General features: G+C 32.3%; 2 protein-coding genes across 2 annotated transcripts; both read right to left on the bottom strand.

Annotated features, from left to right (window-relative positions):
• Nucleotides 1-2,471: 2,471 nt before the first annotated feature.
• LOC137835328 (putative histone H2A.3) lies at nt 2,472-3,427 on the bottom strand. The gene is made up of 2 exons (XM_068643797.2): nt 3,144-3,427; nt 2,472-2,955 (listed from the first exon to the last, which is right to left on the bottom strand). Exons 1-2 carry the CDS (start codon nt 3,330-3,332, stop codon nt 2,737-2,739), a joined length of 408 nt encoding a protein of 135 aa, XP_068499898.1. The 5' UTR covers nt 3,333-3,427; the 3' UTR covers nt 2,472-2,736.
• Nucleotides 3,428-8,538: 5,111 nt separating this feature from the next.
• On the bottom strand, nt 8,539-12,257 carry LOC137835327 (putative anthocyanidin reductase). Its single transcript, XM_068643796.2, has 6 exons — nt 12,091-12,257; nt 10,059-10,226; nt 9,740-9,957; nt 9,440-9,599; nt 8,942-9,152; nt 8,539-8,873 (listed from the first exon to the last, which is right to left on the bottom strand). The coding sequence occupies exons 1-6, from the start codon at nt 12,251-12,253 to the stop codon at nt 8,720-8,722; spliced, it is 1,074 nt and encodes a 357-aa protein (XP_068499897.1). The 5' UTR covers nt 12,254-12,257; the 3' UTR covers nt 8,539-8,719.
• Between the last annotated feature and the right edge of the window lie 10,807 nt (nt 12,258-23,064).

Raw genomic sequence — 23,064 nt, 5'->3', positions numbered from 1 at the left:
ATTTTAAAATATATAATTTTTGGATTGATTTAATTTTGAATATTTTATTTTCTTTTGTAATTTTCGATCATAATTAAATATTCACCTTAAAACCTAATATAATTTTTAAATAAATATAGTTTTTAAATAAGAAAATTAATTCAACTTTTCTTATAATGTTCAAATTAAAAATTAAATCTTTTTATTTCTTAAATAAAACACACTAATGTCTCATTTCTAAAATTCAAAATAGTAAGTGAGAAAAATACACAGAAAATCATTCTTTCAAAATTTAAACAAAAGAATAAGGAAAAGAATATTAGATAAAATCCGTTTAAGAAAAATTCTCAAAAGCAAACATATTTTCAAATACCTGTTTACCAACATGCGTCATTTGTAAAATAGTCAACAAATTCAATCAAAAACATATAATATAAAACATTTTAAAAATAACTAAACCATAATTAACCATAGTAAAATAAAAAAAAAGTACAATAATTATGTTTTTAATGACAAAGAGTCCTTTCCTATTTGATATTACAATATAAACTAATAATTAAAATCAAAATAAATTTTTCTCTTTTCTTTTTGCACCACATTTTTTATGTATAATTTAAAAGTTATTCAAAACATTTAATATTTCTAAGAAAATATTGACTTCAGTTTCATCTTATTCAAAGTACTGCACTGTCTCTCTCCCTCTAACTTTCTAAACTTTTAAAACATTTTGTTTGTATGATTTCTAATATTTAAAACAACATTGGTTACTTTTTCGTCAATGATATTTTTACTCTTCACCGATATCGAATTAATTTACATATAAATATATATTTACTTAAAAATATAAATATATATATATATATGATATATAAATAAAACATGTTTTGATAATATTTATTCTAAAATTATCCTTTGAAAATGAAAAGAATGTAATATTAGTGTAAAATACTATATTATTGATGAAGATTTCTATATTTATTTAAATAAATTATTATAGTAAGATTTTGTCTTGGTTGAATATATAGGGTGATCTTGATTGCAAAAGTTATTATGAAGCCTTAATTTACAGAAATTACTTCAATATTATTTTTAAGATCTCTTAACATCTCATTTTAATATAATGATTTTATAAATCTTATTATATTGTCAATAAACTTTTTATTTGCTAACAATCAAAGATATTAAGATAGAAAAGAACTTTATTCTTATGACATAGTATACCCCAATAGAAAATTAATTTAAGTATAATGTATGCAGTTGAAATACCTAAAAAAAATCATTCTAGTTGAAGATAAACTCAAAACTTACTTACATTCTAAACCAAAAAATGTTTTATTAAAAATTAGATTTGAAAAGTAGTTTATTGTAAAAGTATTGTATTATAGGTCTGTTTAGAAATATTAGTTAGTAAATTATATATTTTTTGATTAATTACTAGTAATAAAATTGTATATATCTTAATATAATAAAAATGTTGACAAAAGCCCATGGATATATAAGAAGAAACACCATAAGCACTGGACCGGACAATAACCTGGTTCATTGTAATAATGCTCTCTACTCCATATATTGTTTAAAAAGTTAATATCATTATATTATTTTTACTTGTTTTCCAAACACAACCTTACATAAAATCGTATTTTTTTATTCCATTACTTAATATTATTGAATTTTTAATGATGTAAATATAATTTCTCTGCAGAAGGTCCTTAGCATCTCACAACAATTTTCTATTCCGCATTTCACACAACAATTTTCTATTCAGCATTCAGCATCTCATAGGATATTTATAAGAGAGATTCAGAAATGAGTCCTGCATAAGAAAAAGCAAATTTATTCTAATCCTATGAAACCAAAAGAAATAACAAAGAATTACAATGTTAAGGCATAGGCTACAAAATTCTATTAAATCTCAAAAGCATAAAAGGATTATATAACACCTCGTGCACTTTAAGAACTAAGCATTTCAGAATATTTCAACAATACAAAACTTTCAACAGGCAAAACAACCCAAGCCTCTTTTTAATTACCTGTTCCAGTAAAGTCTAAACTTCAAATGCTTTGATTTTCTGTTCAGTTAAATTCCAAACACGAATTGAAGGGAATTAATCAAACTTTCTACTATAGCCTATTCAAAACATCACAGAGGAAGCAACCAAGAAAATGACTAAAAAAATTAGTGCATCCACCACAATAAACAGGTTCTATTTCGCTCTTTCCACCATAAGATTTCAAAAACACCATAGTGCTAGATTCTAAAACATAATTGCTTTATCAAAAATCATTGAAATTAACTCCAACGGGTTCATACTTATCAACCCAAACATTGTTCACCTGATAATACAACTAGTAGAACTAGAGAAACAAGTCAAACAGTTAATAAACACACTACTAGATTTCACTCCGACAGAAATTATTTAGTGTTGAAGCAAGAACCAACTCTGAAGAAAAAAAAAAACAAACAAACCCACAAAAATTTCAAGAGTAATTCCTTCAACAGAAAACACGATAATAATATTCATGATCAAATTCTGCACAAACAGATGTTATCTACGACTAGATCGAGATTGGAAGATGATGTCAAATGATTTAAATTTCCAACAATCTTTCTTGAACAGTAAGAGCTTCCGCTATTCACATAATCACTACCTGAGAAACTAACTAAAACTACAGAACACAAAGATCAAGAACTACAAAACAGTAAGACAATGGAGAATCTAATTTCAGCCTCAGTTCACAAAAATTAAATCCCAATACTTAGGAGTCATCGTCAGCACCAGCACCCTTGGATGAGCCACCAGCCTTCTTTGGAAGCAAAAGATTGTGAATGTTGGGCATAACACCACCGTTAGCTATGGTGACATCCCCAAGAAGCTTGCTCAACTCTTCATCATTCCTCACAGCCAATTGAATATGACGAGGCACAATTCGGGTCTTCTTGTTATCTCTGGCAGCATTCCCAGCTAACTCAAGAACCTGAAAATCAGACACACCAAAATCGTTCAATCGTAAAAGAAATCAAAAATTAATTATTGTCGATTCAATTGATAGAATTGAACATGCAGGCAAAAAAGGACAAATCAACCGAATCAAATTTCGAAACCCTAGATCTATCAGATGAAAAACTTTAATCAAAACCAAATTAGATGTAGATGAGAAATTACCTCAGCGGCCAGATATTCAAGGACGGCGGCCAGATAGACGGGAGCACCGGCACCGACACGCTCGGCGTACTTTCCAGCCTTGAGGAAACGAGCAATACGGCCGACGGGAAATTGCAAACCGGCTTTGCTGCTCCGGGAGGTAGCCTTCTTGGCGGCGCTCGATCCTAGGGTTTTACCTCGACCTGCCATTTATTAACTGTGATCTAATTGCGAGACAATTAAGAAACAAGAAGGGTAAACGACGAAGCTTTCAGATGGCTGATAGAATACGAGAAGAAGTGGTATTTGGGTACTTTGAGCATTGCCAGGTTTATATAGTGCGAGGCGTGGAAATTGGGCCAATGAGAGTGAACGACGCGGATTGACGATGACTGCCGTTGGATTGTGTTAATTTACGGACGGTCCAGATGATGTATGTGGTTGGATTGAAGTCTGGATATGAAAGTAGATGGTGATTGTCCCCATTTTGGATGAAAGTATTATTAAGTTGGTGTTTGAATTTTAGGTTTTTGTTTTCCAACCAATTTAAATTGAAAGAAATATTGTAATTGCAAAATAAATTAAAAATAAGTGAATGAAATATTTGATTATGCATGAGAAATAGTTATTATCATAATATAGCAACTCCCAACATTATATATTATTGAGAAATGGAGAATAAATGAATCAGAATTGACATAAAGAAAAGAGGCATCTAAGAATCCTCATCAACATCAAAACTCTTCATCATTCCTAACTGTCATATTTTCTGCTATCATTCATATTTTGTACCATTTCTACCATCACAACATAGTAGATGTACACAATTCACTTGAGCCAAATGCACATACCATTTACATTCTATAACATTTCTACCAACACCACACCATTGGAAGACCTACATGATTCACATTTTGCACCATTTTTATGACAACTAGGTTGTTACAAGACATACATGATCCTATTGGGAACATATAATATTTACTTATGTATTACACTCTATCGAATTTGTCTCCGAAGGGGTGGGTAGATTATGACATCCTTTTTTAAAAAAATTACCCTTTTTAGTTTTATATACACCGTCTTGTTTTTTATAGATCATGAAATTGAGTCTTTAATTAAAAAAAAAATTGTAAAGGAATTCGCTATATAATTGTGTAAAAAATATTAAAGAAAATCTACCTTCTAACAAATATTACTTGACAATATGTATAAGCTAATATTTCCTATAATAACTTATGATAGGATAGAATATGAATAAATAAGTGTCCTATGAATATTATAAATATTATAAAATTATAAATATTATAAAATTATAAATATTATAATATTATACATATTATAATATTATAAATATTATAAATATTATAAATATAATCATTATTATAAATATTAATAATATTTTTAGTTATTTTTTAATTAAATTTTAAATAAGTTACATTGAATTTATGGATTTGTATTCGTATAGATAATATGTATGTACTTCCAGATTTTTTTAGTAGGAAAAAGTGGAGATAAAAGAACTAAAAAGAGAATCATCAAGATAAAATTATAATGCAAAAGTTTATTTATATATATCTTTATGTTCAAAATCTTAAAATTGATTACTTGCAGGATTTCTTCAACTGAAAATTGATTACTTGCAGGATTTCTTCAACGGTTGATTCCTATCAAAGCTTTGAAGTCTATTTTTATAGACTTAATTAAGGGGTTGCCTAAGTCCAATGCCATGAATCTCATATTATTAGTAATAGATATAATCATTAAATATGCTCATTTCATAGCTTTAGCATATCCTTTTGGTGGAACGAAAGTAGTAGAAATATTCATGAATACAGTACTTAGGTTGCATAGTAGTTAGGTTACATGGTTAGCCAGAGATAGAAATTTCATATTGTGATACAAATTTTTATGAGTGCTTTTTGAACTAGCTTTAATGCAGCCACGTGGTGTTAGATTGTTAAGATTCATTGTTTTTCATAGATGGACATACTCAGAACCTTAATAAGATTTTAGAAGTTATTTGTGGTGTGCTATAAGGAGTATACCTAAAAGGTAGACATATCATTTACCTATGGCTGAACTTTGGTATAATATAAGTTTCATACAACCACACAACAGACACCTTTTGAAATTTTATGTGATTATGTTCCTACTATTCTTGATTTGATGTGGAGAAACTTTTGTTTAGGATATCGATTACATTGTGGAAACAAGGGAACAAATTGACATACTGCTACAAGAGAATCCTTCAAAGCTCAACAAAGAATGTGGATGTATCATAACAAGAAAAAGGGTTGATTGAGAATTTAACTATAGTGATTGGGTATACTTAAAGATTCAACCATACAAGCAACATTCATCGGTGAATACTCCTTTTCATAAGCAACTCGCTCAATAGTCTATCACTAAGTATTCTCTACCTCTTAAGGTACACAAGTATTCTTCCACCTCTTTAGGTCACCAAGAATTCTCAACCTCCTTAGGTACACCAAGTATTCTTTTGCTCTTATTGATCTTTGTGCATTCTTGACATGTGAGGCATTTCAAATTCTTTCTTTATGTTCCTCATATATGAATATTGTAGCTTCAATCCTCTTTACTTCAATATATTTATCAATCTGTCATGTTGATATTCATCTTCAATGTGTTATATGCTTAAAATAGAAACTTTAGCTCTGATGCATTCTTCACGTCTTTAAACAATTACCGTGGCTTAATCCGGAGAAATGCGTGTTTGGTGTAGAGGGTGGCCAGTTTATGGTTTCATGCTGACTAGTCGAGAAATTGAAGCAAACCCAGATAAATGTCAAGCCTTGGAAACCATGAGGAGTACGAATAACCTGAAAGAAGTCCAACGATTAGTCGGAGGGTTGACATCGTTGTATAGGTTTATGCCAAGTCTGGCAGACAAGATAAAGTCAATTCTATGGCTTTTGAAAAAAGCCGAAAGGTTTTCGTGGAACGAAACATGCGAGGAAGCGTTCAAAGGTGTCAAGCAAACGTTATCCCAACCTCCCGTGTTAAGTAAACCTATCTCAGGACTTCCCTTGGTGGTATACCTTGTCGCGTCGCCAAAAGTCGTGAGTGCCACAATTGTTCAAGGCACAACTGACCAGAAGTCGATTTATTTTGTAAAACGATTATTACAAGACGTCAATACCAGATATCATATGATTGAGAAGATAGCTTTGGCCCTTGTTTACGTGTTTAGGAGGCTTCGACCATGGTTGTTTCAACTTTTCAATCGGTTGTTTTTCCCCGATGGTTGAATAAGGCTTTGAAATACCACTTTTCTTGCTCTGTTGATTAAAACCCAATCCAGATTTTCCAAAAACAAAATTTTGAGATGCTAGAACAGTCTCAAAATTTGGTATTCCTTTTGAAAACTTATCCATAGTTTTCACAAGATAGTGAACCTTCTTTTCAAGAGATTCACAATTTTTACAAACACTTGAGTCACATTTGCAAGAAGAGTTTTTGTAAATCAATTCAAGATTTTCAAAATCATTTTTCAAGTTTTCTAGCTCTTCTTCCAATGCTTTGACTCTATTTTTCAACCAATTATTCAAGCCTTTCAACCGGTTATTTGAAAGGGTCATCTTGTTAGCTTCTTCATGAGTTTCTTTAAAAGCATTGAGAAGTTGGTTGTAGTTTTCAAAATTAATTGAAGTGTTGGAACTTACACTGCTTGATTCGAATTCATCCTTTGCCATAAAACACATATTGACTTCTTCATCTTCCTTTGATGATAAGCTTAAGGATGAATCATCACTGTATGCTCTTCTTGATTTGCCTCCATGGTGAACTCATCAAAAGGAAAGCGGATATGAATGTCCGAGATCAAACAAGAATAAAAATAGAAAAATTCTTTGGATTTTCTCCCCCTACCCAGACAAACAGTTTCACACTCTCTACTCCTACGTAATACTAAAGCATCATTCGACAAACCCTCTAAAACGATATCTACACTCTCGACAAAAGATTGAAGCATAGATGTTTCTCAATACTTAGAGAAAATCCCTCAAACTTTATTACCTACCCACAAATAATCGGCTTTTCGGGTTTCCTCTCTCTCATAGGCACTCAGGGAAGAAGAAGACGACACTACGGGCTCTGAGTCATTCCTACTCAAAGGACCGACAGCCCGAGAGGACTTCTTAGTGCTCTCGGTATCACTATAACTAACATCTAAGGCCATTGGCCTTCCCTTTCTCGGATCCCCGGACACAGATGAAAATAAAGTGATGACAGAAAGGGAAGACATGGTTACCTCTGAAGACTCTTCAACCGGTACACACAGATTATAAGGAAATTCACTCGGCTATCGGATTATTAGAGCAAATTCATAGTTTATGCGTGAACAATGGAACCCACCACCACCCCTATTTATAGGGGGAGGAAAGGGCGAATACGAACAATCACACTTGATCTCCACGTTGGATCAAGTTGGCATCAACGATCCAGATCACGCGACTTTGCACTTTTTGACAACATGTCACATCCATGCACCTCGAACGCACCAATGAACTCTTCTACTCGGCTTTCAGTGCATATGTCAAATCACATAGTAAAGCACTCATGTGGAGAAGCCAATCACACGAAGTAGCGGCTTCCCGATCTATCAGCCATATAAGACCTTAGATAGAGTTCCTCTACTAGGGTTTGAGAGGCATATGACCTGGGATGGCCATCTAGTCAAAGATAAAACAATTTTTCTTTTACAGATTAAATCGCTTCACTCGAGCCTGAGGGAAAAAAGTACTATCGGATTGCCGAGAAGACCGACATGGCCGAATGACTGAGAAGGCCGAATAATCTCCTTAATTCAAACACAACCCGTAAAACCACAATTAATGGTAATTAAGTCAGGTCAGCGATAAATCATAATTAAGGCGTAATTGGGCCTTCTTTTGGACCCACGAGCAGGTCCATGACAGTTGGGGCCCATCCAAAATGTATAAATAACAGAGAAGACCCCAACGACAGGTAATTTTTCACTCCCTCAGCTCACCTGTACCTTGTAGCCAAACTAACTTGATCGTCGTAGTGCCTTTGCAGATTCCCCCACTCATCTCGGTAAAAGGAAGAGTTGAACTAATCGAAGACCAATGCGCGTGAAGACCCAAAAAACCAGAAGACAAAGACAGAAGGAAGAACAGTAACCATTATTGGTTCAAATTCTACTTTGTTTGAACAAACAATGTGGTCACCATTCTTCTGATGGGTATAAATGGCACAGACCACCATTAATGATGACCATGACTTCTCGTAAAAAGGTTCAGATTAAATAACACATACATGTCAAACAAAAATTATATGTAGTTAGTGCATTCAGTGTTTTTTTAAGTGTTGTTTTTTTAGTAATAATTAGAATTTTATCTGTAATTTTTGCTGATCTTGGTGCAAACCTGTATTGAACACACTCTGTGAAATTCCAATTCTACTTGGAGAATAGGACCATGAGGCATTTAAAGAAACGATACAATTTTTTGTCCATACAAATATTCAAGAAGGAACTTGATCTTTCAAAATATGGCTTCATTTATTTTTTGTGACCACAAAATTGTACAGAAGTTTTTAAAGGTATTGAAAGACTATTGTCTAATGGGAGGTAAATAACCATGATCTAGGCAACATATAATTGTCTGGTGGATTATATCTTCAACTCCATGCTTGTAAATAAAACCCAGATCTTTTAATTTCTTTGAGCAAATCTCAGGAACTTTATCATAATTTTTCTCAGCTATCCTGCATGTGTATATAAGAATAACATAAGCAATTGAAAAAAAAAAGAAATTGGAAGGGAAGAACATTACCTTTTCTTATTTGAGTAAGAATACTCTTTGGTAAGAAGATTAGTCAACATAAACAATGAACAACTTTGGCTGCTGCATATGTATTGACCTTCTGCTTTAGAATGCTCCATTAGGAAAATATGCGCACTGCATATATCCTCAATGTGAGCTAAAGCAATTGACCCCATTCGTGCATTTACAGCAGATAATATCTTGAAGAATTCAGATTCACCTATTCATAAAAAATCATATGGTCAGACAAAAGGATATGACATGACAATTAACTCATAAACATTGTGTTATCTATTTCATGATGCACAAAGAGTCCTAGAGATTCATTCAATGCTTTTGGAGGATTTGGTGTGCAAGAAACTTATGCAAAACAAGAAGTTTATGGTCTTTGATGACCAAATTTCTGAAATTAAGTTGGAAAACCAGTTTTCCAAATATATTGATGATTTTTCAATGGCTCTAGATGAATAACAGTCTATCAACATAGATGAAGGTTAAAAAGATAACCTGTTATTGGTGACAGTAGCACTTTAACACTTGATGGTACACTGGCAGTGAAGAATGGGCCTGCAACAGTGGTTGTTATGACTGACACAAGATCAATGCCATTCTCTTTTGCAAACTTAAATGCCGCTTCTTCTGTTAGAAGCTTTGAAAGTGCATAAACCTGCCACAGTGAAGAAATTCTCAAAAGAAAGCAAAGATACTATACAAGTGCAAACTAGCTAGGAAACCCGAATAGTTTGCATATGGTTCTAAAGTTTCTAACATTGTGCAGTAAAAGCTACCAGGAAAAATATTAATTACCCATCCACTTGCTTGTGTTTTGAACACATGTTCACTTTGGATTTGGCAAGATTCATCAACAACAGGTTTCCACTTCCCATTGTTGTCTTTGGCAGTAAGTGTACTTATTGAAGAAGTGAGAACAACCCTTTTCACAGAATTGGATTTCATGCAGGACTTTAGAAGGTTTAAGGTACCTTTGATTGAAGGATCAATTATCTTTGCTTGAACATAGGCCTCTGCATGTTCAATTCACACAAGGCACAAGTGTCATTAAAAATGTATTTTTCTGTGTGTATTTCACTTTAAGTTCCATTGTAAGCATTGATCATGACATTACCAGTGTTTTCTTTCTGATCCACATTGAATACCATTGAAGCTGCAACATGAAAAACGCCATCACAGCCTCTTACAGCCTCATCGAAACTCCCTTCTTCATTCAAATCCGCTTTGAAAATTCTCAATTGATCACCTCTTGTCCATAACGATAGCAGATGAAATGACTTTTCTGGTGCATTAAATTATTTAAACAATATAAAAAAAAGTACCAAACATCAATTGATAAAATATTATGTTGATTTAATTAAATAATTATAAATTATTGTAATGTATTTTTAGTAGTAAGAATAACTAAGTTTTAAATTGTCAAAATATTAAATAAGTATGTTTTTTGTTCAGTAGTTTTCTTATTAAATATATAATTAGCTAGTGTTATATGATATTAAGGATTAAAAGTAATTATTTTCAATTTTATAGAGAAAAATAATTAAAGAATTTTCCTACAATAGAGTCATTTTACATAAATTAAAAATATATTTAATTTGTGTACTTTTATAATTAGATATAAATTTTTATGTAACTTAAAACCTATTTATTAATGAGAGTTATTTTTCGTCAAATAAAAATAAATTAAAAAATATAAAATATGTTTTATCGATCAAATATGGATGATTTTTAATTAACAGTAATTAAAGAAAATTAAATTTGAGTAAACCAGGTATTTTTGACAATAATTAAAGATGATATTTGAGATATAAAAAAAAGCATTTAAGAAATACGCTTGCATAGAACACATCCCATATCCCCATTATCAATTTTCCCACGAGTCCCACACGAGATTTATAAAATACCACTATTAATATATCAATTAATATTATTTTCCAAATTAAAAATAAAATAAATATATTTAATAAACTCAAATCTCTCTTAATAAATCGAAAGTATTGTTTTAGTAAATTATATCAATTATTATTACTTTCCCTAAATAATGAAAAAGAAAGGCAGAACAAAATGCCAAATGTGTCTGTACATTTATAGACATGCAATAAATTTATGAAAATTTTCTCATTAATTAAAGGTACTATAAATTAAGCTAAGTACAATGTTAGGCAGTAATTAATTACTGATTGTTCACTCTGTAACGTAACGTTGAAACTTGGAAGGTTATTTTGTCTGGTTTATTTTCATTCAATGTAAAAGAAACATACAACAATATGAAATCAAAGATTAAGTTAAATTTCTGAAATTTAATATACACTTCACAACAATCACAGTCTTATTATGTTGATTGTGTAATACGTATTCTTTTCAACCATTATGTGTTCAGTTGATGATTTGTGATCGCAATAACTATAACATCAATTTCACCTTTCAGAAGGGTCCAACCTCCATTTCTAACAAAAATATCAAGAAAATGGCAACAAAACTCAAAATTTCAGAATCATCACATAAGTACTCAAAATTTAGAAGTGCAATATTTTCTTTATAAAAATTGTAACAACTCTAGTATTGGAGTGTTCTAAAAAAGAGTTTCAAAATTTATCATTGGAATCTTTCTTAATTTAGTGGAAAACCAAATATTGATAATTAATCAATTGAATATATTAAATGATGAACTTTTCAAAATTTTTGAAATTGTATCTCTCTTAAAATTTTTGAAGTTCAACCTAAAAGTTTAAAAATAGTGTTTTGGTATCTTGAAAATATAACAAACATTAATTATCTATTATTTTTTTATGAAAAAGTTTTTTTTTTATTTTCTATATAAAGAAAACTTGTAAAGAAAAAAAAAAAACAAGTAAGAGAAAAGAACAACTTAGGTATCATTATTCTATCTTGATTTATTTATTTTTATTCATTATTACTTCCACGAATATGAAGGGGGAAAATTAGTTCTGATTTTCCTAACATCAACTTCAATTTTTTCTTACATCTAGTTAAATTTTTTCTTACAAACTTAGTGCATTGGAGATGGAGTTGTATTGGTAAGATTAATCACTTAGAAAGCACATGCAGGTTTATTGAGAGAATGAGTGTAGGAAGTGAAAAACTGTGTATCGATGGAAGAAAAAAAAAGGTTACTGTATACTAACCAGGATCTCTAACAGTGGCATGAACAGTGTAGCCTCTTTGAAGAAGAGTCTCCACAAGCCATGAACCAATGTACCCTGTTGCTCCAGTAACACAGTATGTTGTTGCAGGAGAAGAACCAACTTGAGCTTTGTTCTTCACCACCTCCATAAGTGCTTCCTCCATTTTCTTTATCTGTTGCCAATTAGGTGAGGCTATGCCCTTTTATAGTACTATTACTGCCTGATACAGCTATAATAAATTATTGGTTTATTAAAGTAATAATAAAAGAGATATCAAGATCTCCATAAGGATTATATTAATTAACGTTGTTTGATTTTTTTATTCACTGTGTTGCTCTTTATTGAAATTCTGAATTTGTGTAACATGTATTATTATTATTGATAATGATACATTCACAATCCCATTTTTTTATACCATCATTTACTTTTTATTATGTGTATTTATTTTTAAAATCCATAATTAAATATATCATTAAGAGTTATATACAATTTTAAAAATTATGAAAGTATTTTTTTAATTATTATAGTGGTTGGCTGCAATAAATTGTTCTAGGGATTCTGAAACGTTTCTAGTCAGCTCATTATTACTATTATTATTATTATTACAAGGTTATATTTGTTTTTATGAATAATCCTGTTCAATTTTTATGATATTATTATTATAAATATTTATTACACTTATTAAATTGATTTCATATAAATTGATACAGAATAACATTCACAAAACTGCCTTTTTTCCTTATGAAATTATTTATTTGTTAATTCTGTTACATATTTTTTAAACGTTTATAATAAAATCAATTAGGATTTTGTTTAGTTAATTATTTTATCAAAACATATTTTCACCTGTACTGATTTTTTTAATAAAATCACTTATCATTAGCTGTTTATGAATTATTATTAAACTAATATTTTCTCTATCAATTTCAAACATTACTATTTTTATATTTATTTCAAACAAGCAATAACGTCAATCTTTTCATTTAAGTTTTACCGATCTTTGTACTTAATTTATATTTAAAAATCTACCCTTAATATTTAGAATCTAAACGCAATTTTTTTTAGAATCAAAGCAGAGTATAACTTTAATAGATTATATCTGTAATATTTTTCATACTATTAGTTATTCAAAAGAAATTATAAATATAATTTTAAAAATATTTTTACAAAAATAACAAACAGTGTTGTACTTTATAAATATAAAATACTCAATAGTATTATCACTTGATGAGTTGGCGTGCATGCTTGCCAGATGTCATGTATGGAGTATACGATACATGTGTCCACACATGTACGAAATCCGTGTCTTCATTCAATACTGATTTCGAGATTACCTTAGGAATGGATTATTATTTTTCTTCTGTAAAAAACTTTAAATATATTTCTTTAAATTCGTTTAATAATAATTAATAAAAGTGTAATTAGTAATTTTACATTTTAGATAGGATTTTTTTAAAATAGCAAAATTTTATTTATAAGTTTGTATTAGCCTATGAATAATGAAAAAGTTTAAAATTAACAAAGACGAAGGGTGAAAAGATAGTGGATAGTGAATTTGTTTCCATATAGGAAAAATGAGTAAAAGTGTTGTAATTAATTTGATTGATATAAATGCAAAATAAATAATAATTAATTAATTAAAAGAAAGAAATGTTGAGAAAGTTTAGAATTAATTTTTCCTCTTTAATGCAAATACAATATGGATGTACAGTTGCGGAAACAATAAATAAATAATAGAAAATAAAATAAAAATAAAATAATGAGACAAAACATTTTTAACACAATGAAATACAATATCTCTAACTAGAATTTCTAATCTCACACTATGATGGATATCTCCTCTATTTTTCTCTCTATGTTGCTGATTTCCTCGCTTCTATTTTTCTCTTCATCATAAGTTTTCTTTATACAAAGAATGAAAGGAAGACGTCTTCGTAAAGAGATTAATGTTTATTACATTTTCAAGAGAGAGTTACAATTTCCAAATTTTTTTTAATGACCATCATTGAATATATTCAATGGATTGATTACCAATATTAATTGGTTATAATATCCCATTAAATTAAGGAGGGATTCTCGGACTTAATTAGGAGTATCAATAATTCAACTTTCTCACAATAGTCTTACTAATATTTATTGGTCATAATCTTTAATTTTAAATAAAAAAATACAATAAATAAACTTAACTAAACAAAGTCATTATTAACTACGAATATAACTAAAATCATAATTTATAAGCCACTATAAATGAGTGTTCATAATCCTTGTTTATAGTGTATTTGAAACACAAAATAAAAAAACTCAGAAAAGAGTACAGGTAATGGTTTATAAATTATAATTTTTTTTGAAAATCGTTGTCTGTAGAAATATAAACGACGACAAACTATTTTCTATATTAAATAACTTTAGACGATATTTATATAAATTACAATTTTAAAACTGTCATATATATTCATAAGATCTTGTTTTTTTACTTTATGTGCAGTCCAAACTTTTAGTTATATTATATTGGATTTAAACAACATACACATAGATCTGTTGAATTTTCTTTTATTCTAAGGTTAAAGTACTCATAATATCATAACCCATAATTGACTTTTTTACATTAATGTATATTCACGTGATCCTATTTTTGGGTTTGTGTGCAACCCAACTTTCTTTTGTATAAACGTTCAAGTACTCATATATAGTACCAACAATTGCTTAACGATAGAAACATGCAACCCATGCCAGAATAATGCAAAAGATAATGATAACTTGACACTATATTTTTTATTTTATTTTAATAACTAGATATATTATTATTTTATTTCAAAATTTTATTTATTTTTATTTTTATTAATTAAATATAATATTTTATTATTAAATGGAGTTGTAAAGTGGAAGGTAAAAAAAAGAGTGTCAAATAAACTTTATTGAATGTATAAAGTAGAAAACTTGAAAACTACCAGTCTCCTAAACATGTGAATATATTTCTCAAATTAATAATCCATTAAAATTTATTCTTTAAGTTAATCTTTTACTAAACTTAATAATTATTTTTATAGTATTAATTTATATTTATGAATATATTTTTATATTTTGTTTCGTATAAAATTAAAATTATTATTATTTACATGAAATAAATGTACGTAAATATGATTAACATTTTTTTTTCAGTTTCTAGTTAAAGTATTAGTTTTTACTTGTTATACATTAAAAAAAATATTCAATATAAATAATAATTACTTTAGATATAAAAGAATTGTATTGGACTAGAACACGTAAAGCTCAGTATTCGGTGGTCGGACATTAGTGTCAGCGTTAAATAGGTCAGTTCGGTCCTCGAGTCAAGATTGACGGGCCACATGAGTGAGCTCCAAGTATGTGTGTATTGACTCTCATTCATATACTTAATATAATACTTCGCGTATAAGGTCTGGTCGGTCAGTGAAGAGTGTTAATGAGCCTAGGGGTGTGTTTAGTGCAATCGGGTCTAGTACAAGTAAAACATTCTCTATAAGCCTAAGCCCAAGAGCGCTAAAGTTTAGGGGAATATGTTGCATGCATGATACGTAAGGGCATGTATGCCTATGAGAGATAAATTGGACCCCTGATGTTGGTACATGAGTTGGTACCCTGGTGGTTATTCTGTTAAGATTCTATACACTCCAAGGAGAAAAGATTTTGTGTAGTTGTAGCGCTAAAATTGTGTGCATTGTAATTGAGTCTTCTCCCATTGAACATGCTTTCACTCGAGATAAGATTCTCGCGAGAGAAGGTTGCTACAAGAGGTAGCCTAGAGGTAGTTTATAAAAGGGACTTGAGATCCCAGGTAAATGTACGCTGTTTCTAAGACTGAAACTTACTACTTCTTGTTTCTTAAGCCCTGTACTGACTTGATTGTCGGAATGCAATCAACAGATAGGCCCCCCTCTGATGTGAGTTGATTTTAGGATTGTTCATTTGATTAGTGACATTTTACTTAGATTTAGATTTTAGAACAAATATAGGTGAGAAGCCTAAGAAAAATTCCCACTGGACATTAACTTAACAAGTGTTAAGTAGATGTGAAGGTTCATTTCCATAAGGCCAAAGGAAAAACACAATTAATGGTGAATATGAATGACAAATATAGGTGCGGAATTTAATCAAACACAAGGAATGCAAGAAAATGAACCGAATTGAAATTCAATAACAAGAACAAGAACAAGACATATTTTGGAATTGAAAATAAGAATGTAAATGGAATGGAAAAATATGAGTGAAAGGAAACTTAGGAGTGGTGGAATTGTGAATGAGCACACCACTTGGATGGTGAATTGAATCCAAGATAAGTGTAGATGTCGCCACTCGAGATCTCACAACACTCACAAGATAAGACCAATGGTTTAGAGAGACAATGCTCACAAACTCTAACACAATTTGTGTATAGTAACTTTACTCTTCATTCAACATATGAATACATGAGGTATGCCTCCCTGTGTATAGATTTAGGAGCCTTGGAAAAGAAGAAAAGAGGATAGAGTGGGAAAAGGGAAAAAAGTGGGCAACCATAGGATTTGACTAAGTCAATCTCGTATTCTAGGTTTATCCTTCTAGAAACTAGGTCAAAATGCCTTTAAATGGGCTAGGAACAAGCTAGAATGCTACCCACACCCCTTACTATGCTAAAAGCACTTTATTGTAGCTTATTTATACTATTTGGACCCCTACAAATGAGCCCAACTTATTTACAACATTTTTATAAATATTTAAGAAAACTAGTAGGAAGAACTTTAGGTGCTCCGGTCCTTGTCCATTCCTCCTACTGATGAGGTATTCCTTTGATTGTTGAGATGACCCTTCATAGTTGACATCCTTGGTCATCTTCTTGTGGATTTGGGTCGTATCACCCTCTGTTTCAACGGAGCCGCGTTCCAACGCAACAAAGAGAAGAGCAGATTCTAACAGAGACAGACAGAGCTAAAGCCTGTCACCAGAGTCAGCTGGCGAGCAGGTCAACCGACAAGAACATTTGACGCCCACCGTGGGGCCCGATAAAACCAGGTCCCATCCACAATTGTGATTAAGCTATCAGGCGATATGAGGAATACAAGACAAGATCCATATGGATAGGAGGGAGATGACAATCTCACCATACAGTAGCTCATGGAGACTGTTAACACTCTCCAGGAGACAGTGGCATCATCCAGGGCTGACTAGGAGAGGCTTTTGGCTGAGGTGATGGAAACCATCCAGCCACATACATCCACATAATGATGATGAAGAAGAAGCATTGGATTTGAGGAAAAATCATTTTCAAGAGGGAGGAGATGATGGAAGAGGCCCAAGCCCATGATAGAAAAAGCCCAAGCCCGAATACAAGTTCAAGCTTCAGCTCAAGCCCAACAAATAGAAGATCTGGGCCAACTAAGCATCATTGGATGTCTTTTTTTTTGTAATTACTTTTGAGTATTTTTAGTAGAACATAAATGGAGGTGTAGATATAGATATAATAGGTGCAAATGTATAAAGCTAAGTCAGACCTTCCATGTGACATAAAAAGGAGGTGTAGGTGTAGATTTAGGAGGTGCCAAAAAAAGAAACCAAGTCACACTTCCCTTGTGACTAGGAATTGGCTCCAAATTCAAATGTTTCTCATTTGAATTTCCCTCCACTTTCTTTTGAATTTCCAGCCCTCTAAACACTATAAATAAGAGGGTTTGACTCATGTATTTGGAAGATTAATTGATGGAGAAGTGCCTTCATGATTTTGGAGTTTTGTTGGTGAATGGCGGAAACATCATGGATTGAAGACGAAGCAAGGTCCTCCTAAGAGTGGTGGTGATCTTGAAGGTGCATGAGAGGTAGGGATTGAGAGTGGTGAGGCCAACTCTACTTGGAAAGGAGGATTTGTGAAGATCAATAGCCTAACCTAAGAGGTTTTTGGGAAAAAAGTGAAATTGGCACAATTTGGCAGCAATTCACTAAGTATATTAATCTTGCAAAACTAAGAGCCAAGGCACTCCTTAAATAGCTTAGGAGGCCGGTTTACACAAGGCACAAATGAGAGGGAAATTCAAATGCTATGCAAATGTGAATGGCACCTAAAATTCAACACATGGGAAGTAAGTTCTAGAATCTAGCATGTGCAAGTAGATCTAGAACTTATGCTCCTCCTTGGGCTAATGTGGGCCGATCCTAAGTTTAATTATGAGTTTAGGGAACTCTAATTAAACTTAGACTAGCATTTAGGTACCAATTTGCATGTTCAACAAAATTACAAAAGAAATAGTTTATGCCACTTTTAACAAGAAATTAAAAGCTATTCTATGATAGGAATTTGGCATCTTTGAGCATGTAGAGACAAGTCTCTCTGCCATCAGTAGCAGTGTTCCAATCCTCTTCAAGCTTTCTAGCCATGACCCTAGTGATTGACCCAATATGAAAAGGTGGTGGGCTTTCAGTTGTAGTGGTGCTTGGCCCTCTTCCATCATCCCCTCCCCCTTGAAAAGGATTTGTCCTCAAATCCAATGCATCATCTTCTTCATTAGTACCTACAAAAGGAGACAAATCAATGACATTAAAGGTATCATGTACTCCATATTCGACAGACAATTCAAGTTTATAAGCATTGTTATTGACTCTTTTGAGGACTTGAAAAGGTCCATCACCAAGGGGACTAAGTTTAGACTTTCTCTTAGTTGGAAACCTATCATTTCTAAGATGAAGCCAAACTAGGTCTCCTTGCTCAAAAATAATTTTCTCTTTCCCTTATTGTTGTACTTGACATATTTCTCAGTTTGTTGTTGTATTTGTGTTTTAACCTTTTCATGCATTTTCTTAACAAATTCAGCTTTGGTAGCGCCTTCCTTATGCACAAAAGCTTGTGGATTAGGAAGGGGTAACAAATCCAAAGGAGTAAGAGGGTTAAAACCATATACAACTTCAAATGGATAAATATTAGTAGTCTTGTGAACTACTCGGTTGTATGCAAATTCAATACGGGGAAGTTACTCATTCCAAGATTTATGGCTACCTTTCATGATTGGCCTAAGCATAGTAGAAAGAGATCTATTGACTACTACTTCAATTTGTCTATCCGTTTGAGGATGACATGATGTGGAAAATTGTAGTCAAGTGTCAAGTTTTTCCCAAAGAGTTTTCCAAAAATGGCTTATAAACTTTGGATCTCTATCTGACACTATGCTTCTAGGTAATCCGTGAAGTCTCACCACTTCTCTAAAGAAGAGTTTGGAAACATTTTGAGCATCATCCACTTTGTGGCATGGAATAAAATGTGCCATTTTGCTAAAACGATCAACAACCACAAAGATGGAGTCAAAACCTCTTGTAGTCCTAGGGAGTCCTAAGATAAAATCCATGCTAATGTCTTCCCATGGAGCACTTGCAATCGGTAAAGGGGTATAAAGTCCATGAGGCATTGTTTTAGATTTAGATTTTAAACATGAAATACATCTAAAACAATGTCTTTGGACATCTCGTCTCATGTGTGGCCAAAATAATTTTTCTTTCAAAAGATCAAGAGTTTTATCAACCCCAAAATGGCCCATGAGACCTCCTTCATGAGATTCCTTTACAAGAAGTTTTCTATGTGTGCCTTGAGGTATACAAAGTTTACCTTCTTTAAAGAGATACCCCTCGGATACATAGAATCCTTCTTGTGCTCTACGTTCACACTTAGCAAAGATAGATGCAAAATCTCGGTCTTCTTGGTAAAGGTCTCTTATGTTGTCAAATCCAAGAATTTGGGCTCCAAGTTTTGAAAAGAGCACATGTCTCCTTGAGAGAGCATCAACTACTATGTTTGTGCTACCCTTCTTGTATTTGATGACATAAGGAAATTGTTGAAGAAATCCCTTTCAAATATTTCAAAGACTCATGATCACTATGTATGACAAATTCTTTAGAAACTAGATAGTGTTCCCAAGTCTTTAAGGCCCTCACAAGTGCATAGAGCTCTTTGTCATAGGTAGGGTAGTTAAGGGTGGCTCCATGAAGTTTTTCACTAAAATAAGCATTTGGATGTCCTCCTTGTAACAAAACCGCACCTATACCAACTCCCGATGCATCACACTCTAGCTCAAAAGTTTTGGCAAAAATTGGTAAAGCTAGAATGGGTGCATTAGTGAGTTGAGCTTTTAGCCTCTTGAAGGCTTGTTCATGCTTCTCGGTCCAAGAAAAAATGGAGTGTCTTTCTTCACTAACTCATTGAGTGGTGAAGCTAGACTTGAGAAGTTAGGCACAAAACGTCTATAAAAGCTAGCCAAGCCATGACAACTCCTAACATCTCCTACATTTTGTGGGGTTGGCCATTCTTGGATGACTTTGATTTTCTCGAGGTCAACATGCACCCCATTTTTGTTAACTACAAAACCTAAAAACACTACACTATCAACATAAAAGGTACACTTATCACTATTAGCAAATAAACTATTAATCCTAAGCACTAAGAGAACTTCCCTAAGGTGTCTTAAGTGGTCGTCTAGGCTTTGGCTATAAACTAGGATATCATCAAAGTAAACTACTACATATTTACCTATGCAATCTCTCAACACATGATTCATGAGCCTCATGAAAGTACTAGGTGCATTAGTGAGACCAAAAGGCATCACCAACCACTCATATAGTCCAAATTTGGTTTTAAAAGCGGTTTTCCATTCATCACCCTCTTTGATTCTAATTTGGTGATATCCACTTTTAAGATCAATTTTGGAAAATATGATGGACCCATGTAATTCATCAAGCATATCGTCTAGTCTTGGGATTGGATGCCTAATACTTGATGGTGATATTATTGATGGCCCTACAATCGTAGCACATTCTCCACTTTCCATCTTTTTTTGGCACCAACAAGACAGTACAACACAAGGGCTTAAGCTCTTTTGAACCCAATCCTTCTCCAACAAATCTTGTACTTAAGATTCTATCTCCTTAATTTCCTCAAGATTAGTTCTATAGGCTGGTCTATTAGGTAGACTAGCCCCCGGAACTAAATCAATTTGATGTTCTATACCTCTAAAAGAAGGAAGTCCTATGGGGCCTTCCTTAGAGAATATATCATCAAATTCTTGTAAAACTCTTTTACTTGAGGAGGTAGAGTCAAAGTCTCAAGATTTGTGGCAGTGCATGTAAGTGTTCCTTTACAAAAGATAAGGCTTTGAGGTTGTTCAACAAGAAGCATATTTTCAGGTATTTTCAAACGTCTTGTCTTGTTGAATGACCTTGTGGGAAGGAACACTCTTCTCCCACGCCTTTTGCTCCCTAAGGATTCTCTCTTTTTCTAATTTGAATTTTTTTCCTCTTCATCCCTCTTTTGTTTCATTTGTACTTGATCTCTTACCACTTGTGAATGTGGTAAAGGATTGAGTATAAACTTCTTTTCATTATGGGTGAAGGTAATCTCGTTGGTTAGACCATTGTGCATGGTTTTCTTGTCAAATTGCCAAGGTCTACCCAATAATATGTGGCAAGCCTCCATGGGAACTACATCACATAAAACATTATCTTTGTAGTTACCCAGAAAAAAACTCGACTTTCACTTGCTTGTCTACAGTTAGTTCCCCATCTTCATTAATCCATTGAAGTTTGTAAGGTTTTGGATGAGGGACTACTTGTAGATTTAGCTTTTCAACCATCCTAGTGCTACAACAATTGCAGCAAGAGCCATCCACAATGAGAGAACATATTTTTTCAAAAACTTTGCATCTTGTATTAAAGATGTTATCTCTTTGTGTTTCTAAGTTCACGCTAGTTTGGTTGTTGAGGGTCCTCCTAATCATCATTAACTCCCCCTCATAAGGATATACTCTCTCGTTATTCTCCTCCTCTTCTTTCCCACTAGGTGCATCATCACAACTACTATACTCATCTACCCCCCTTAAAAACAAAGTTCTTTGATTTGGGCATTGAGCTTGCACATGACCTCTTCCAAAACATTTAAAACACTTAACATCCCTAGTGCGAATGGGAGGAATGAGCATATCTTTTCCTACACTTTTGGGAGTCTCTCTTGGTTTTTCTTTAGGTGTACTCTCCTCCCTTTTAAATTCTCTTCTTGGATAGGAGTTAGAGTATGAACCTTCCTTACGACTTGAAGTTTTCCTTAAATTTTGTTGTTCAACCTTGATACATAGTTGAACCAAATCATTCAAGTCTTGGTAGGGTATGAGTTCAACTCTATCTCTAATCTCAAGATTAAGCCCACTTAGAAATCTTGCTATGGTAGTGGATTCAGATTCCCTAATGGAAGCTCTCATCATATATAGTTCCATTTTTTGCCTATATTCCTCTACACTCATGGTTCTTTGTTGAAGTTGTTGAACCAAGTGGTGTTCAAGCTTTGAAGAATCCAAACCCTTTGAAGGATGTTGAAGGCTAGGCTATGCTTGCTGTTGCTGAGCTGTCTTAGATAGGATTTGGGTAGATTGTTTATGTAATCCACTCTTGATTGAATCCAAAGCATAGGCATTCTCAATATTTTTAAAAGAAAAGTGTTTTTCAAACTAAGTGAAAAACAACCGATTGTTTTGTCGAAACAACCGATTGTTTTATACTTAGGTGTTTTTAGAAAAGGTTGAAAATTGTTTTTCAAATGGTTGAGCTGTTAAAACCAGAACAACCGATTGATTCGAGGAAACAACCGATTGTTTGTTTTGGTACCATAACAGAAAAATGGTTTGTGCTTTGACTGAGCATTAAATGATTTTCTAACTGTTTACGCTCCAGTTTTTAATGCTTTCACCAATCTTTAAATGCAATGAATAGTTTGTTAAGATTTGATAACAAACAACAACTTTGATATAAAACAGAAAAACAGATTTGGGTTAAAGAGTTTTATGAGATTCTGATTTTATAAAGTTGAGATTGCTTAGAGATTGAGATTGATCAAAGAATGTGAGATATGATTTCTGCTTGTATTGATTTCAGAATTGCTTCTGTAACAAGTGTAATCCTTGTATATGTTGAACAAGAATCTTTGTGTGTTTGCTG

Source organism: Phaseolus vulgaris, chromosome 5 (assembly GCF_051622355.1).
Source record: "Phaseolus vulgaris cultivar YP4 chromosome 5, ASM5162235v1, whole genome shotgun sequence".
Lineage (NCBI taxonomy): Eukaryota > Viridiplantae > Streptophyta > Magnoliopsida > Fabales > Fabaceae > Phaseolus > Phaseolus vulgaris.
The sequence above is the reverse complement of the archived record's forward strand: the minus strand, read 5'-3'. Positions and strand labels throughout refer to the sequence as shown.